This window comes from Endocarpon pusillum, assembly GCF_000464535.1.
Source record: "Endocarpon pusillum Z07020 unplaced genomic scaffold C708003, whole genome shotgun sequence".
Classification (NCBI taxonomy): domain Eukaryota; kingdom Fungi; phylum Ascomycota; class Eurotiomycetes; order Verrucariales; family Verrucariaceae; genus Endocarpon; species Endocarpon pusillum.
This window is the reverse complement of record NW_006913540.1, coordinates 1-18,110: the sequence shown is the minus strand read 5'-3', so window position 1 is coordinate 18,110 and position 18,110 is coordinate 1. Positions and strand designations below refer to the sequence as shown.

At 47.8% G+C, this 18,110-nt stretch overlaps 5 protein-coding genes across 5 annotated transcripts; 4 read left to right on the top strand and 1 right to left on the bottom strand.

Annotated features, from left to right (window-relative positions):
• Window positions 1–2,179: 2,179 nt before the first annotated feature.
• EPUS_06124 (uncharacterized protein) lies at window positions 2,180–2,896 on the top strand (the record flags this gene model as incomplete). Its single annotated transcript, XM_007787973.1, has 3 exons — window positions 2,180–2,182; window positions 2,263–2,471; window positions 2,530–2,896. 3 exons carry the CDS (start codon window positions 2,180–2,182, stop codon window positions 2,894–2,896), a joined length of 579 nt encoding a protein of 192 aa, XP_007786163.1.
• Window positions 2,897–4,308: 1,412 nt separating this feature from the next.
• On the top strand, window positions 4,309–5,592 carry EPUS_06123 (uncharacterized protein; the record flags this gene model as incomplete). Its single annotated transcript, XM_007787972.1, has 1 exon — window positions 4,309–5,592. The coding sequence occupies one exon, from the start codon at window positions 4,309–4,311 to the stop codon at window positions 5,590–5,592; it is 1,284 nt and encodes a 427-aa protein (XP_007786162.1).
• A 134-nt stretch (window positions 5,593–5,726) lies between these two features.
• Window positions 5,727–7,316, bottom strand: EPUS_06122 (uncharacterized protein; the record flags this gene model as incomplete). The annotated part of the gene is made up of 2 exons (XM_007787971.1): window positions 5,727–7,197; window positions 7,267–7,316. The coding sequence occupies 2 exons, from the start codon at window positions 7,314–7,316 to the stop codon at window positions 5,727–5,729; spliced, it is 1,521 nt and encodes a 506-aa protein (XP_007786161.1).
• Window positions 7,317–8,827: 1,511 nt separating this feature from the next.
• Window positions 8,828–10,787, top strand: EPUS_06121 (uncharacterized protein; the record flags this gene model as incomplete). Its single annotated transcript, XM_007787970.1, has 3 exons — window positions 8,828–9,480; window positions 9,540–9,757; window positions 10,345–10,787. 3 exons carry the CDS (start codon window positions 8,828–8,830, stop codon window positions 10,785–10,787), a joined length of 1,314 nt encoding a protein of 437 aa, XP_007786160.1.
• Window positions 10,788–12,295: 1,508 nt separating this feature from the next.
• On the top strand, window positions 12,296–15,640 carry EPUS_06120 (uncharacterized protein; the record flags this gene model as incomplete). Its single annotated transcript, XM_007787969.1, has 3 exons — window positions 12,296–13,544; window positions 13,824–14,108; window positions 14,835–15,640. The coding sequence occupies 3 exons, from the start codon at window positions 12,296–12,298 to the stop codon at window positions 15,638–15,640; spliced, it is 2,340 nt and encodes a 779-aa protein (XP_007786159.1).
• Window positions 15,641–18,110: the final 2,470 nt, after the last annotated feature.

Genomic DNA, 18,110 nt, shown 5'->3' with positions numbered 1-18,110 from the left:
CAAGAAGCAGAATGACGACTGAGATCTGTCAGCCAATCAGTTGTTGGAAGGTCTGGTCGAGAGTGCTCGCTGTGATTGAGCCGGTATGTCTCATGTAGGTGGTGTTAAACAATCACGTGTCTCACTCATTTGTTCGATGGATATCAAATTGGCCAACATTGAAATTCATGTCAACGGTCAGAAAACTCCTTTTCAACAACGATCTGATACTCTTTAGTGTGCCCGAATGTCATTCTGATTGGTGCTCAGCACATTGAGGCGTGTAAGGCAGTAGCACAAGCAATACTTATTGTGTGTATAGTGTTGCCGAGGGCTTTGACAAAGGGTTCTCGTTAAGCAAGGAAGAAGCAATTTGCGCTGTAAAAATGGAGGTTTCATGGCTAGAACTTTCTCCAGCCGGAGCCTGAGACTCCGAGCGATGAGCGAGCTCGATGCTCCCGGAATCTACATTGCACAGTAGTCTAGCAATAATTTCTGATACATCTTAAATATTGAAAAGCGAGTGCTTGGGCTAACAAGTATGGCATTCATGTAATCGCTCAGAGATGCCTTCACTTGCTCGACAATTACGAAAAACGAATTATAGAGCTACAGATTAAAGTACAAATGAAACCCCTGCTCTTGCTCCCATCACTCGTCGATCCTGCTCAAGGGTCCATAACCAGCATGGTGCGCTCTCTGTGCCAAACTCCGAAGCAGCCTAACGATCAGCATATTGCTGGCTGATTAAGTCGTTTGAATATTCAAGGAATGAATTCGTCGGAATGCTCCCGAGATAGTGCGTCGAGATTAGGGAACTCACCTGACCAAGGTGAGTTAATAGCACGCCGCTGCGTTTCGATTGCTGTTTTCATCTCCTGATTCGTTATGAGGCGAGCTGCGACCATTTTGCGAAGACACTCTGTTACAAACATTTGTGAATTCCAGCTTTTGCTTGGCTGGTCTTTGACCAATCTGAATACACGAGGTTTAATCTTACGGAAGAGGATGTCTAGGTCCCATAGCCGAGATCGAGGGACCAAAGCAACCAAGTCGAATGAGAGATTTCTCATTGATTCTCTCGGGTCGCGGCTCAAAATGTGTTCGTAAGTCAAACGCTCGAGAGGCTTCCCCTTAACGTGGTACTCAAAGAATTGGTTGATGTTGTAGTAGGGCTGGGCGACTATGCTGCTGTGGCGCATGAATTCTCTGGTGAAGCCTGCTCCAGGAACGCCTTCAGCTTCGTATACTGCTATATAGACAGGAGCAAGGGGTTCCTCTGGCGGAGTAGGTGTGAATCCCTTTGTGCTCGTCTTCAATCTGTGTACGGTCGTTATTGGTACAGGTGCCGTTGCTGGTGTGGTTAGGGGTTGAGGCTTGGGCAATTTGCTCCGAGATGGTCGCCTTTTGAGGTTAGAAGTCGTTATTGATGTATTGGTAGATACGCTTGTTCGTGTAGGCGGTGTGGATTGTCTAGAGAGCGCTGGGTCTGCGAGTTTGAGCTGGCCTAGAATGCTTGGTAAGTACTTTGATACCCGTGAGCTTGCGAGAATTCACACTTGACATGTTGGAAGTTCTTTCGCTGATAATTTACTGCTTGACCTTCTCAACAAAGTTGCATCCGTTGATGCGATATCTTTCTGTCGAAGAATATGCTTGGGATTTTTTCTTGTAATACTATGATCGTAGTAATCAACTTGCTCTTGCGTATCGGGTGCATCTTATCCGTTTCCTTGGAGCGCGATAGAATTGGTTTCACTATCCGCTTGAGAAACATCTTCGTACATCATCGAACGAACCATACAACCCACCGTCCGGATCTGACGACAAGCGTGGTCGAATCTCTACTTCACCATTGTCTCAACCTGTTTCGTCTAGGATCCAACCTACTACTAGTAGTCGACGAATATGGTAACAGCCTTCGATGCTACCATGTGCGTGAAACACGGCTCAACCCGAAGGTGGTGTGCAGCAGTAAGCGTTATCTTGGTCCATGTTCACTGTTCCGTCCCATGAAACTTGCCGTTGAAACATCTTTAGATTGAGTTGATAATGACAATAGTTAGTGAGGTTGATAATGGCTTGGCAAACCCTGGGTCAAATGGCGATCTCCTGAGTCCTGGGGCGCGTCATTATTCTGGGTGAACGAAACACGCGAACTTAGTCGCATCGCTTCTGAGTAGTCTATCTTTCCCAAAGAATGGTAAGTCATAGCTACGTAGGGATCCAGCATACTCTACTCCTATTATGGAGACATTATGTGTATTAATCTAAACCTTCTAGCCACCCAGGAAACGCCAGACCGTCGCATCAGCAGGCAAACAACCCGCCAGAGCGCGAAGAAGCAAACTCGCGCAGGAGAATGAAATCTCCGCGGAAGATGAAGCGGAGATCAAGGATGCATGGAGAATGTTTGCGGCGCGTGATGTCGAGGGGTTTGAAGATGAGAAGGAGGGTGTAATGCGCACAGAGGATGTTAGGCGGGCTATGAAGTACGTCTGACCAGCATTGTCACATGAAGAAATTCGCGGCTGACGGAATGATTGGAAGAGCCCAGGGCATCCCTCCTCGAAATGCACAAGAACTATCTTCTTTCATCGAAATACTCGACCCAGACTCTATCGGCTACGTTACCTACCCGGATTTTGTGGCTGTCTGCGCATTGAAGATTAACGCACGGTCCGACGACTCGAAAGCCGAGGAGGTGAGCACCGCGTACAGACTATTTACGAAGGGCACAGAGGGGCCAATCACAATTGCTCATCTCCGTAGAGTGGCCAGGGAATTGAAGGAGGACGTCAGTGATGAAATGCTAAGAAACATGATTCTGGAGGCTAATGGCGGAGCGGGGCTTACGAAAGGAGTGGGGGTTGAGGACTTTGAGTCGGTTATGATAAGGGCTGGCGTCTTTCAATGAACACCGCCTCCTGGATGGCGATTCTGATGGGAAATGGGGAGGCATGACCAATGGAGCGTCCAACCTTTGCCATTTTTCGAGGTTGCAGATGTGTTTGTGTGTCTGTGACGGGCGGGACTTACGCGCAAGATGGGCCTGCAGTCGGATCTGTGCCCAACTGCACAAGCTTCGATAAGCCTGGTGTTGTTAGCACTGGTAGCGTAGTGTGACGCTCACACAACAGCAAGTAAGTCGCACCTCTTGAAGATGCATACCACGCTGGAGGGACTAGGACAAAGAACTTATTCCTGTCAGAGGATATGGAACAAGGAACCGCAGTCAACGACGATCTACCTCATATGTTGTCTTGAAATTTTCCAAAAGCTACAACATAAGAGAGCGCGGCTGTGATAGAGTATAATTCGCTATGAAAGACGGGCAATTTGTTCTCATCAGGGTTGCTGACTACGCCTATTCAGTCGCCTACTGGTCGAGGCCATAGCCTTCGTCATTGCAAAGTCTAGGTTAGGACATGTGTTGCAAGCTTCTTACCGGGAGAAGAGGTAGCTAAAGATGTGGATTAAGTGCCGTTAGTGACAATGGCAGCTATTCTATCAAATGGGACCATATTAATATGACGAGGCAAGCATATTTTAACCAGACTATGATCTTATACTTGACAAAACATGCTACAAATATTGGGATTCCATTAGAAGAATTGGTGAAACAGTACGATCACGAGGAGCCCGAAGGAGAGAGATATGAGATCTCTTAGAAGAATCGTGGGCAGAAAGGTGAACATGGTACGCTTATGCGGAAATCTGTTGTGCGCTTATGATTCTTTCGCTTGCACGGATTGGTTTCAGGGTCGCATCAGAATGAGATAAGGCACTCTGTGCACATGCACGATTACTGGAGGTGGCAAGGCTGCTGGGAGTGAGTCTGCGCTCTTCGTTCTTCTGCTCATCATGCCTAGCAGTTTCGGCACCTTAGGCAGTATTCATTCCATAACATTCCCGTGGCCTGCTGCTGTATGAGTATCTTGTCCTACCTTTATTTCCAACCTGTAGGCATTGAAAACCTCGCACAGCCTTGAGCAGCCGCGCATGCAGCGATCGACATCTCAATAATATCAGATCGACATTGGGGTTCACGGGGTGTATGATATCTGCACAAGGTCTGGTTACCAGAAGAGGCAGCAATGATCTGGGGATGGCGCTAGTACTATTTAGTAAGTAAGTGACAAGCGCGCCAAGCCAGTCATATCTTGGCAATCTTTGTGTGCCTAGAAGCCGCTCTGCATATCGAGATCATCTGCACCAGAAGTTGGATAGAGGTCGCCGCTGCCATTGATGCTTGGAGGTTCTATAGCGAAGCCACGCCTTGTCTAAGCCATCACGAATTCCAGACTCGCTTCTATTCTTGAACAGACAATGCCCTCGAACGGTGAAGTGCCTGATCCCACAGACTGGGTCGGAACTCCACTATCATCGTTGTCCTCGCTCGAATCCGCCCTGCAGTGCCATGTTTGCAAAGAGCTATTTACAACGCCCATGATCACCTCTTGCTCTCACACCTTCTGTAGTCTGTGTATCCGGAGATGTCTGTCGCAAGATGGCCGGTGTCCTGCATGCCGGAGTGGCGACCAAGAGTCCAAGTTAAGGAGGAATTGGGCCATGGAAGAATGTGTTAATGTTTATGAAAAGCAACGAGAGCATCTGTTGAGACTTGCAAGAAGCATCGCAGAAGAAACAAGGAGTAAAGAGATCGATGACAGAGCGCTCGAGGGAAGACCATCGAAGAGGAGGCGAACACAGCAGCCTAGTGGGCCAAAAGTAGTGTCTGAACTACCGACAAGATCTACAAGATCAAAAAGCCGCATGGCACTACAAACAAGTCAAGAAAGCGAAGGGCAGCCTAGCGTTGAGGATAGCGAGGATGCCGGTAGCCAGTATAGCTACGAAGATTTGGGTGCAATGACCGAAAACCTGTTATCTGAGCCAGCCGATGGATTGGTTGCATGTCCTATGTGCGGCAGCAGGATGAAAGAAGAGGCAGTCTTCCCGCATCTAGACCAATGCAGTGGGGAACTACGGTCATCTACACCACAAAAAGATTTTCCAGTAAATCGAAAACAATCGACTTCTGTCGCTTACAGCGTCCAGTCACCAAGCAAGGCGAGACAACGGCTGGGAGCACTAAACTATTCACTGCTGACTGAGACAGCGCTAAGAAAGAAATTGGCGGAGATTGGTATTCCTTCCTATGGTCCAAAGGCCTTAATGCAAAGGCGGCATATGGAATGGATGAACCTTTGGAATGCGAGCTGCGACTCCAGTCACCCGCACACAAAGAGAGAACTTCTTCGAGAGCTGGAAATCTGGGAAAGGACTCAAGGACGGCAGATTGCGAATGCCCAAGGCCCTGCAGGAGTCATGGCAAAGGACTTCGATGTAGAAGGTTGGACGAGGTCAAATAAGGACGATTTTGCGGATCTCATCCGAAAAGCCAGAGAAAAAGCACACAAACGAGGACCCAGTGAACTGAAACACGAAGGATCTGAAGGGGAGGCTGCTAGAAAGCTAGACAGTCTAGAACCCGTGGCAGACCCTCATCGTTCCTCGACCGGCGTGGTTGACTTGACGTCGCCAGCAAAACCACCACTTGAGCAGCAGCAGCACAGTCAAGGCTCACAGATCAATGGTGTCGCGGCTTAAGGGATACATGATCGCCTACGATGTATACTTCTAAGCCTACCGAGATACTCCTCTAGTTGTTCTTACCACACTGTAAACATTCATGACGCTTGCTGAAACGCTCACTCAATGAGGAACCCATTTCAAGTTGGGTTTTATGATGAACCTTCCGCGACCGCTTTCTGAACTCCTTGCATGCCATCTGTGTCATGCGTTTTGCCAGCTGCATCATCCTCGTGACTCATCTGGCTTAGGCGTTTTGTGCTAGCATCGAGCTGATTTACGGCTTCATTTGGCACCGAATCTGATTCCTGTGACTTCTTTATTCCCTGCTCCAGCTCCTCCACCTTTCTCCTCTTCTCTGTCTCTTCCAGATCTTCTCTCCTTGCGATTTCCTCCAACCTGCTCCGTGTGACTTCTGCCTCCTTTTCCTCCTTCTCCTTCACTCTCCTTGCCTCCTTCTCCTTTTCTTCTCGCTCCATAGCCTCCAATTCATCGTCAATCTCGCTCTCATCGACCTGCTCCCTGGCTCCCATTGGCTCATTGATGACCTTTCCAACTTCGTCCACCTTGCCCATTTCTTCCCGCAGCTCCTCAATCACATCCTCCACTCTCTCCACACCCCCCACTTGCTTGTTCATACCTTTCAAGACCCCTGCACTGGCTTCCATGACTCTCACGATCTCGACTTGATCAGCCGCTTGCTCAATCTTGGTGTACACCTCCTCTAGCTGCGAAAGCGTATCGGAACGCTGCTTTAAATTTCTTTCGGCGAGCTTTTTAGAACGGAGGGCGGAGAGTGCAGAGATACGGTTGGATGATTTTACCGCTACGAAGGCGGTGATAGTAAGCGATGAGATGCGAGCGGACAAGTTCTCGCATTGTAATGTTAAAGTCGAAATGAGTGTTTTGAGCGATGCAATGGTGACATCTTGTTGCGTGATAGGCTCTGGTCGAGCAGCGGATGGTTGTTTGAACTTGACAACTTTCTCGTTATAGGATATAGCCTGTTTTTCTCGCTCCAAGAACTTCAGTAGAATCTCCACATCCTTTTCTGACAGTCCCACACCTTCTGTACCGCCAATTCCACTTGCCAGCTCCTTTGCGAAAGCCTCCCTGCTCACTACCCTATCCGTAACGCCCTGCGCCCTGCTCTCTTGTCTGCTGAGAACCTCACCACCCAACCTCTCGACATTCTCCACAACTACCAACTCTCCCACTCTCAACCTCCCATGAACATCCCAGCTCTCTTCGCCTAGCAACCCGATCGTCTTCAACCCCCAACTCAATAGCGACCACGGACTAGGCACCCAACTCCTAGCATAGATACTCTTCTTAGACCCCAAGAAATCGCTTCTAGGTATCATCTTCCCGCTCCGCACGCTCTCGTCGATGACAGCGCCGAGACCGAGCGGACGTCCATACTGCCGGCTTGATAGGGCGCTGAGAAGTTGTTCGGAGGTCTGGAGCGTGAGGATGGAAGGAGAAGAGGCGGAGGAGGGTAGGTGGCCGGCGAGGGCGGCGTGTGAGAGGGCGGTCTGCCAGGCGTGTATGTTGGCGTTGTAGCCGTCAAGGTTGGTTTGCCGTTGGAGAGACAGGTCGGAGTACAGCGAGGGAAGGCGGGATCTGGGTGGGTCAGCAGGCGCTATTGGTGAGGATTAAGGTGCACTGATTGGAAGGGAGCTGGTAATTTACTTGCGAAAGGACTCTTCGTTCTGTAATATCCAGTCCAGTAGCTCAGGCATGACGCAGGTCTAGAGGTAGGCTCTGTGAAGTATTTAGTCGATGCTGCAGGAGAACGTACAGATTAGTTACGGCAGTTGTAGTTGTACGGAAACTCCCTATCACGTATGTACGGAGTATCTGTAGATGAGGGTGCAAAGGGTGCCAAATCGGGGGACCCTTTGACGCTGCTTTTGACACCCTCTGCATCCACGCTAGACAAGGGATGATGGGGTTAAACGCCAAGACCAACGCCTGAACCTGGTGAACCACCCAGAGCGGTGCCTTTTACATCTCGTTTTCACACCCCTCTGGCGCTCCCATCCTTTCCTTCATCGTTGCCTGGGTGGGGTCGCGGCCGGCCCCGTTTTCAGTCTCCATCAGGGCAGAAACGGCTCGCTGGATTCGGAAACGCATATAAGAAGCCGCTCTCTCTCCGCGACAACACCATGGCCACCATTCCCCATCTCAGTCGCAGGGAACAGCTGAGCCCATCTCAAAGGCCCAATCATGGGAATCTCGCCCTCCGATCGTCCAAGGCCGAAGACTAAACGGCAATGCCGACTGTTTAACGAGCTGATCGGCCAGCTCGGTCAACACTCTAAACTAACAGCGCCCAAGTATGCTGAGAGTACTAAACTGGGCTTTGAACAAACCTGGAAACGATGGATCCAGTAAGTTCCCCTTACATTTTTTGAGGTCATTCCCGTTGTCTTTAACTTGAACGGACACTGATCAGGCGTCCCCGGATTCTGTTAGAATGTCTACGAGAGTTCGGATCATTTTCTAAGCCCCGATCCGGTCGAAGTTTGCTAGAAGCGTCTCTCTTATCAAGTTGTTAGATCATTCCTAGAGTGGAGCTGTCAGATCTCGAACATGAAATTAGCATCCTCCCTCTTTGTCTTCGCAAAGAATTGGAGGATAGCAGTTCGGGTATATACAGGTGACCCTGTGGATGAATCCATCAAGATGGACATGAAAAATGTATGCGATCCCACCCTCCTTCCATCATTGCTTAATTCTCATGATCCGCTGATGGAAGACCTTCCCCCATAGTTCATCATGGATACGTTGATCGGTCAGTTTGAGCTCAAGGAAACCGGTCGATTTAGAGCGATTATGGACGTGGACGACGTACTTGCCATACTCCACCATCATTGGGTCCTCAGCGATGAATACTATCCAGAAGAGCGGTAGCGGCTCCAGCATGCGATCATGATCATCTTCTGCGCATCTACGACGGCGCGTGCTGGAACTGTCGTCGAATCCAGCGGTTATCTTGGCCGGAATGAGGCGGTCGAGTATAGAGATATCGAACTATATGCTATTCGAGTTGTTAAGTAAGGAGTGGTAACCCGAGAACGTTTTCCTATCAACTGCCAAGCAAGGAGGGTTACATGCGACAGTATGCTAGAGTCCCACATTGAAGAACGGCACCACCCAACTTGCTTAGACACGGAGTATACCGTAGTATGAATGCCACATGCAGTCTGCGATCTCCAATTAGACAATATCGATAAGCGTCTCTTACAACATGGAGGCCCCTCAAGTTGTTGATGATTTACCTACCCAAACCCCTTACTTCCTTGGCACTGAAAGCGCTCACGACCTCCATGATGGTTACATCAGCAATGGAACTCATGAATGCTCCATGTGCCAATCAGCGGATCTCCACGATTTGGCAACCGATAACTCCCACGGCGACGACTTACTAGGCTTCAATGCCATTTTTGGTGGCGGAATTTACGAGGTCTTTACCAATCCGCTCTCCGTTGTAAATACAACATCCGCAGGTGCCGCTTGTTTTCCTAGGCCAGACTTTATCAGCGACAATTATCGGTCAAGCTTTGATTCCGGATACGCAAGGTACGGCGCCTCTAACACGTCCAGATCCTTTTCACACATTGCTTATACAATTAGCACTTCTTGGTCTAGTACGGAAAGCACCACCAACGGTACATGCTGCTACAATGACACCAGCTTGCATTGCAGAGGTCACGGATTGCCAGATATCCCAATGCTCGGACCGCGCTGTGGAGTCTTATCCACTGTGCAGGCTGGTCTTGCCCTTACTTTTGCAGACCGCAACTGTGTGATTAGCAACGCAGATTATGATCTTACACTTGGTGAAGTTGCACCTGTGAAGACTGGAAGAGGAAGCGACAACTCTTGCCACGGCGCCTCGAAGTACGTATCCATTTACTTCCTACTCGTCCTTGAATCCAGCTGACATTACGTCTACCAAGCACTCGACCTCCGCCACAAACCCCGAAAATCGCCTTACCTCTGCAAAGGAGACCTAGACCCAAACGACACTACGTCTGTCCCGTCAGCCCCTGCACCTTCAAACATTCTTTCTCGCGCAGCGCTGATCTCAGGCGTCATATGAAAACCCACTTCCCCCCACCTTCCGAAGAGCGCTTTGACTGCCGCTTCACGAATTGCGAACGTAAAGCATTGAAAGGTTTGTCCGGGGGGATAAGCTGTTATAACATTAGAGGAAGGAGCATGGGGGTTTGTGGGAGCACAAGAGGAATCAGATTTCTCTTCATAATAGAGAGTACGATGGAGGAGGGACCCTGCAGGAATGCAGATCGCAACAGGAACATTGGGAATAAGCGGGCACGTCGGCTAAGAAAGCTTAGTCTTGAAGGAGAGGGAATGTGTCTAGCCAATCGGAGGGAGATGCATGAGGCGAATTAAACGAGTTGATGCTACCCGGGACTCCAACATTCTAGAGAATCTTGAGGAACAATGGAGATGACAAATATGGGGTAGCGACAGTTAAGGCTCTAAAGAACCAATGAGGCCACTAATCGGATTCCGAAGGTTGATCTTGGTCGGAAGGTTCATTCAATGTGCTGTGCCAACTTTAACCCCACCCTTGATGGTTCACCTCAATCTAATACGAGAAGAAGGAAAGAGATGGTATGAGTTGACTTGTTAACTCTTGTGATTTTGGGTATGGGTCTTCTTCATAGAGTCAGAAAATCCGCTAATAGGGTGGCAGAACCTCGAGGACTTTATAGAACAAAAGCTGCTCTGATTCAGCTTTGCAACGGTGGCCGCCTTCTCCATCTGTATCGACATTCTGGCACCTGGTTCTGTATGTTCGTTTGCAAATCCTTAGCACCTACCGTCGCATCCAGAGACACAATGTCGTAATCGCATGCCTACCGGACTACGGGACCACTTCTGCTGCCGTTGTAGCCGAGCAAATGTTTCACACTTTCAAAGAAATCCGATTCGGCTTGGTGTTCGGTATTGGAGGTGGCATCCCGAGTGTCCAAAACGATATCCGACTCGGAGACGTTGTAATCAGCAGGCCAGAAGGCACATTCGGGGGCGTGGTGCAGTATGACTCCGGGAAAGCAGTTTGGAGTAAACGTTGGCAGTCTGCTAGACAGTCATCAGGTTTGCTCGACCTATCTGTGCCAATAGCTATCTCTCCCCGTCTGTGGGAGCGCAACCTTCTAGGGTGCTGGTTGTGGTGATTCGCTGCACTGTCGGCTAGACGATTTCCACTTTGCCGCTTCTCAGCCTCCCACTCCTCAATCGCAGCTACGCCAACGTCCTTTTCATTCACCTTGCATCAGTCAGCACAGCCAAGATAACTGGAAATTGGAGGCTACATGCCCACTACGAATCATAAGTCTCCCCTGTGTGAGGGTGGTCTGCCCAAAGGACCAAGTATTCCTTCTTCCTTTCTTGCAGTATACGTTTCATAGGCCACTCTTCGTCCGGATACCCTGAATGCTCTTGATCTCCCGCGGTCGGAGTATTTTTTCGCACACGACTGCGAGTGGCCTTTTGTCGCTTCGCAGGCGGTCTATTCGATGTGGCTATTCCTTTGCGTTCGAGAGCAGGTGCCATCATTCGCTCTGGCGCGATCTGGAGTCAGCGAGGAAGTCCATATTCAGTTGAGACAAGTCAGCGACCGAGATTCATATGCACCATGCCGCAACAACTTATAGGCAGCCAAGGTAATGCCTAGTTACAATTCAGATAATGTTTATGTCAGCTGTATTTCGGCTATTCTTCGGTCCCTCCAACCCTTGGTTCCCCACTTTCTGTCAGTTTCTGTCGGCTTCCATTCGACGCTTACTTCCTATTTGGGAAGCATTCGGAGGGTCCATACGGCCATAGCTCTACGCTTTGGTACGGATATCTACGCTTTTACACGCTCTTTTGAGGCCAAACGCGGCCTGTTTCGATTCGATTCTATTCCATAGCGACAGTGATGTTTGACAGCAGGATAGCCTGCTATATAGCTATAAATACGCTCTTTTGTAGATAGATTGAATGGACAACTGTCTCCTCATATTTGGCCTTGGCGCGCCGTTCGATAGTTTATGATGGCGTGGACAGACCAAATGGCCGACATGCCGATTAGCCGATGAGAATGTGGCGATTTGGTTGAATAGCCAGATTTACAACGAGATTCGTAGAGGGGGGCACTCTCAATTGAAGGGGAGGACTGCGTTAATTAAGTCTTCGGAAATGCCCTACCTCGACCGCGTAGCCTCGCGAAGATTGTCTCGCATAAATGCTAGCGGAATAACATAAGGTTTTGCTGCTCTGTTTACACCTCCATAGACACTGTACTGGGAACCTGACGCGGTTCCTCTGCCCTCTTCTGTCGTTTCCTACGCGATTTTGCAGGATAGTCGGACATCGGAAGATTGTATCCACCTCTCTCCCGTAATATGCCGAGATTTATAATTGGCTGAATAGCCGCTTTTAATGCCGGCCTAAAAGCATTAAAGTTTCATTCAGTTCCCCGAGCAGGTCACGTGCTCGCTTGCGTGCAAACGCGTTTGAGCTCGCTGAGGTAAGTACTGCCTAGCCCCGCTGAATCTCCACATTCCGCTAAAGGCCTTTCCTAAACCCCACGATACTATCATAAAGAAATTCTACTATTAATTGGTCAGAAAACGGAGCCACTACCCGAACTTCAGCAATCGTCCGACCTTTGGCCGGTTCCTCTATGTAATACACAACTATGTCTGGCGCTCTTGTACCTACAGGCGGTGGAAATTTCCAGCAGTCGGGTCAACTTGACTGGGTGTCTCTGTCCAAATCTACAATCACGTTCGGGTTTGACGTACTGGTACGACTCTCCAAAGCGGAACTCAACCCGGCTACAGTAATCATTGGCCGCATAGCCTGTAATCGATTTGTGATTAAGGCCGAAGCCCAGAAAAGGATCTATGATGCTCTGTCTAGTTTGAAATCCTTTTCGTCTTACGGGAAACTCGTCTGGTTCGGGTTTGGAATAAAGTCGACAATAAAGGATCTTGCTGATACTGAGCATGGAATGGCATGTGTCGCTTTGTGTGCATGCATGTCCATTTCGTATGACTCCTTTTATGTCGCTGAAGTTCTTCGAGAATTTTGCAAATACCTGGCAACTCCTCCAGACCTTGTTCCATCAGTCCATCAGTGGAAAGTGCTGGTTGGTATGTGTGCAGGGTCGGTATCAAATTCCAAGTTTCCCACCCTTCTTGAAGGGTTGATACGCCTCGTACACTCTCGGGCTGAGCTATCATTCCAACGACCCACGTCTAGAGAGGCTCTGGCAAAAGCGATTAGAGCTCTAGCTGATGTGTCGAATGGTAAATTGGCAAATATTACGATTGCTGGCGGACTCGACTGCATGTGGCTGGCTGCTATTTCAGAATGGTTATTAGCATTGGATGTCGAGATTCGTCTCGGTTTAGGCGATACGGTGTATAGATCATCAACGCACGGCCATCGCTGCTCATCTGCGGTCACAATTATCTTCATCTCGGACAATGAACCCTCAATTCAATTGACTAAATGTTACGTTGTTCCGAAAGGTCTTAAGTTTATCAGGGATCCTGAGCCAGACCAACCCAGCTTCAAAGGAGGTCGCTCAGAATGGGCGAAAATACTTTCAGACACCTTTGGTCGCCATCTGGATAGTTTACTTAAAGGAACTATGCAGCATAGTTTCGCTTTCCTCTTGTTCAATGCATCTCGCCTCGCTGAAGGGTGTTACCGTTATGGGCCGATGCAGCGCAGTACACAGCTTGATTCCGCTGAGCACAGCTTTCCATTCCGTCGATTCAACTTCAGCCATTCACTCGCTAGAGGTCAGGCCTTTCTAGATTTCGCATCTAAACAAGTCCCAGAACTTGCTGCGATTATAAATACGCTTGACCAAGCCGGGATGCGGAATTACACAAATGCAATTTGGGAGGAGTCTATTGACAGGATTACCCTAGAATGTATGTGTAAGTGGTGCCGTGGTGGAGAAACAAAACCCGATTCTTATTCACCGCAATTTTGCCTGAAACTTATCGCTGAGACAATAATTATCTTTTTATGGATGTTATCGATAACGCAAGTGGACTCGTCTGTTAAGCCTTCCGCATACGGACTTCAATTACTCTACATGATGCATCAAGGGAGATCTCATCGTGTAAAAGACATCCAAATCAAGCAAAAGCACTGGAATCCTGCTCAGCCAGCATATTTTCCCACGAATGACGTTGATATTTTAACAGCTGTCTTAGCAGTTTTTTCTGGGTCAAAAAGCAGTTGGGCCAGCGTTGAGAAAGAACCTTCTGCTCTTTCTTATGACGGTATCTGCGTTTATTTCAAGGCACTTGAGGACCTTAATCTATCACCGGAAGAAGCATCAATTGTTAGAGTTGTTGCTGGTCTTATTGATTTTGAAGGGGTGAAGTACGAGAGAATAAATGATCTCGTAGCTGACGCTGGAATCTCCGAGGGCGACTACGGACCACACGTCTCTTACAACCTTCTCGTGCAAGAGGCTCCACAGCATGGTACTCTTGCTGTAGCCTATGAAATCTCTTTCAACGCACGCTCCTATGAACATTTGATTGGGATATCAAGGCTTGAACGGGCGATTGCGAAGTCAATCCAAGCACCAATTCACTGTGCAGAGCCTTGTGACTGGAGTACTTGCTATCAAGCTCGAGAGGCTGTCATATTAGTTCCTAAATACACGACTCAGAAAGGAAACCTATTAGGCGAGCCGCTGTCATTGGTACCCAAATGGTCACTTGTTTCAGTTCCGATGTCTAGCACGTATGGACCGATCAAACTACAAGTTATACAGGCCGCGATCTGTAGACTGTATTGGGAAATAACCAAACAAGACGCGCTTTATTACTTGACCGATCTAAGTCTATGTGCTGACTGCAGTAGATTTTCATGCTCTCCGAATTTCAGCAAAAACAATATATGGCCATCTGAATCTCAGATTGGCTCGGAAGGAACAATAACTGTAACTCTTCCGACGGAGGTTGGCTCTTGGATACACATGCATTTCGAGATTTTCGTGGTAACGGAGATATCTGCTATAGATAGACAGAATACTGTAGCGTTATCTGCACCGAGTGAAAACGAGAAAAATGGGACTAGGAAAACAGCATTACATGTAGCAGCAACAGTTAAGCACCGAGGAATGCTACAACTATTGTTACAAGGAGGGGCAGAAGTGAATTGTACAATAGAAAGAGGGGAAACTGCATTGCATTGCGCTGCAGGAGAAGGTCACGATGAAGTGGTGGAAATACTTCTCACAAGAGGGGCTGAACTCGATCCAAGAGATAAGAATGGCCAGACACCCTTATCAAGGGCCGCCGGGAACGGATTCAAGACTACGGTGAAACTCATGATCGAATGCAGCGCTCAATTGGACTCAAAGGACAACTCTGGGCAGACCCCGCTAGCATTGGCGGCCACTCTGAATCATATCGCGGTTGTGGACCGGCTAATCCAAGAGAAGGCCGACGTCAATGCAGCAGCAGCAGCAGAGGGAGGAAGAACAGCACTGCAAGCAGCAGCAGAAGGAGGCCATCTCGCAGTCGTCGAGCGGCTAATCCAAGAGAAGGCCGACGTCAATGCAGCAGCAGCAGCATGGGAAGGGAGAACAGCACTGCAAGCAGCAGCAGGAGCAGGCCAGCTCACAGTCGTCAAGCGGCTAATCCAAGAGAAGGCCGACGTCAATGCAGCAGCAGCAAAATATGGAGGAGGAAGAACAGCACTGCAAGCAGCGGCAGGAGCAGGCCAGCTCACAGTCGTCAAGCGGCTAATCCAAGAGAAGGCCGACGTTAATGCAGCAGCAGCAGAGGGAGGTAGAACAGCACTGCAAGCAGCAGCAGAAGGAGGCCATCTCGTAGTCGTCAAGCGGCTAATCCAAGAGAAGGCCAACGTCAATGCAGCAGCAGCAGGATATGGAGGAAGAACAGCACTGCAAGCAGCAGCAGAAGGAGGCCATCTCGCAATCGTTGAGCGGCTCAAGAGAAGGCCGATGTTTAATGTAGTAGGAAGGGAATGTGGAGCACTGTAAGCAGCAGCAGCAGGAGGCCATCAAGGAAGGGTGATTCCATATTCCTTAGGTCAGTTACCGACTGGTGGCGCGGCATCTCTGCCCTTCGCCCCTCGTCGAAAAAGTCGCTCTACAATTAGGACTGCTTAGCATTATATGACTACACATGCCACGCTCTTCTCTCTCGCCTTCCGCCACATTCCTTGCTAACGTCCTTCTATTTGCGCCATATCTGTGAGAAGAGAAGAGCTCACGAAATCCGTGGAGGCAATGTTGGAGTGGGACAGGATTGATGGAGGATTTTTAATCAGACTTTTTGAAATCATAAGAAGACGCGGGGATTTGTTCGGCACGAGTGGGCTATTAGGCTAATAAAATAAAAGAGGCGTCGGTGGTTAATTAGATGTAAAAGCAGGCAACCATGATACCAAACAAACCTGGCGCTTTGGCAGCAATTGTCCCAGCCGCGTAGATCAGTCACACATAAACAGTATCTGCCTGTCAAGATCTGGAAGTGACCGGCGAAGCTTCCTGCTGAAGGATTATTCCCTTCCTGACTACCATACCCTAAACAAGCAACGCGGTTTACTCTCTAAGAGTTCTGCACGTTCAACTCCCACATTTCACGGAATGTGTTAGGAGAGGTGACTTCGGCGAGGTGACTTCGACAGCAGGGATCAAAATTACCGTAATCTATTATAGCTTACATTCTTACAGGCTTATTTCTTCGTAATTCATCGTAGCTTACGTTTCCGCCAAGATTTTGAGCCCTATATCCGTCCGGATTCGGAAGCCCTATTGCCTAATTTAGACAGTCACTTCCTACGCACTCTCTGTCAACAGACCTTCATATCAACACCACGCTCGCAACTCGACGATTACAGCTCTATAACTGCTATAACTGCTCTAATGCCTCGCCGCGAAGACGCCACTCTTTAAGAGAACTTCTCAACAGATCTTCGCAGCAATAAATACAAGGTCGGAGTTTCAATTAGTTACTTTGTGCAATGGCTCGAAACTAGAACAAGTCAATAGTCCATAGATTGCTAAAACGTAAGCTGAGGAGTCTATCTACAGTGCGGCCAGCGTTCTACTCTATATACTCCTCTATCGAATACCAGGGGTGCTACTAGTTAACCTGTGCGGAGGATCCGACGCAGTATCTGCAGGGCCAGAAGCGGTAGCTTCCCTCTAGAGGAGATTGTACTTCCCTAAAGGGGTCGTATCAATCTCCTGTTCCATACTCGTACGGGGAGCCACGTGCTGTACGAATGCCTTTATCAGCGGCATAGTAGCTTGACAGTAAGAGTTCTGTGTGCTGTTATGGATACGCTATCAGCACTATTATCTGAGTGTGTGGCTAGTCTTGTATATTTCCTATATTATAATAAAGGAGATATTTTATTTATTATATTATTCTTTCTTTTAAAAAATTAATTACTCTTAATTAAGAGTATATTATAATAGTATTTAGATATTTTTGACATGCCTAACCTATCGCTTACTTAAAGCGTGCCCTCTTCGCAAGCGAACTGCCTACCCTCTATTAATAAGCAACCTTCCCAAATCCTGCAGCCCTCCTCTCCTCTCCACTCCCCTCCCGCTCTATCTAACGACAGAACGCAAAGAGCCAGCCTTCTTAGCATAATCGAAAAACTCGAATCTTTGCCCTTCCTTCTCTCTCTGTTACCTGACAATCTATTACTCTTTCTCCTTACCTCTTTTCTTTTAGCTGTCTATATATATCTTTGTATAGCCCTATATAATCTATCTCTAGTCGAGTCTAGACTAGAGAAAATTGAAGCCCTTATCTTAGGCATTAACTAGAAAGTTACTCTTAGGATTATAAGCTACGTATAAGTAATCTATACTAGTCTTGTAAGTGCTACTATCCCTTATATGCCTGCCTAATTAGAATTGTCTTATATTAATAATTAAATCCTAGTTAAGGTCTTCTTAGAAAATGCTTACTTACTTAAATTATTTTTCTTTAAATAAATTAATGTAGTTCACAAGCGTTCTGTATATACAAGTGTCCTACGTACTTTTCTTCCTTATTATAATCTTTTAACTATCATACGCAGCTATAATATAACAACACTATAAATTCTTAATCTCAAGAAGCCAGAATTCTCCTTACTATCCAGGCTATCTGTACATACTAAGAAATATTAATCTGATGTGCTATAAAGACGTATAATGTCCCTTAAAGTACTCTTTGTAATCAAATAAAGGGCTGTACCCTGAAGGCTAAAGAACGTAATACCTAATATAATTTGATCCTGACTAAAGAAGAGACGCTTATATAATATATCCTTGACCTAGACTTATGAGAATTCCCGCCCTAGATTAATTATGTATAAGATATAGCTGACCTTCTACGTAAGACATGTTATATAAAGCCTATTAGCAAGTAGTGATTATACAACTTTATATAATGCTACCTTAAGCTTAAGACGTGTTTTTCGTATATATATAACTTTTAGAGAGC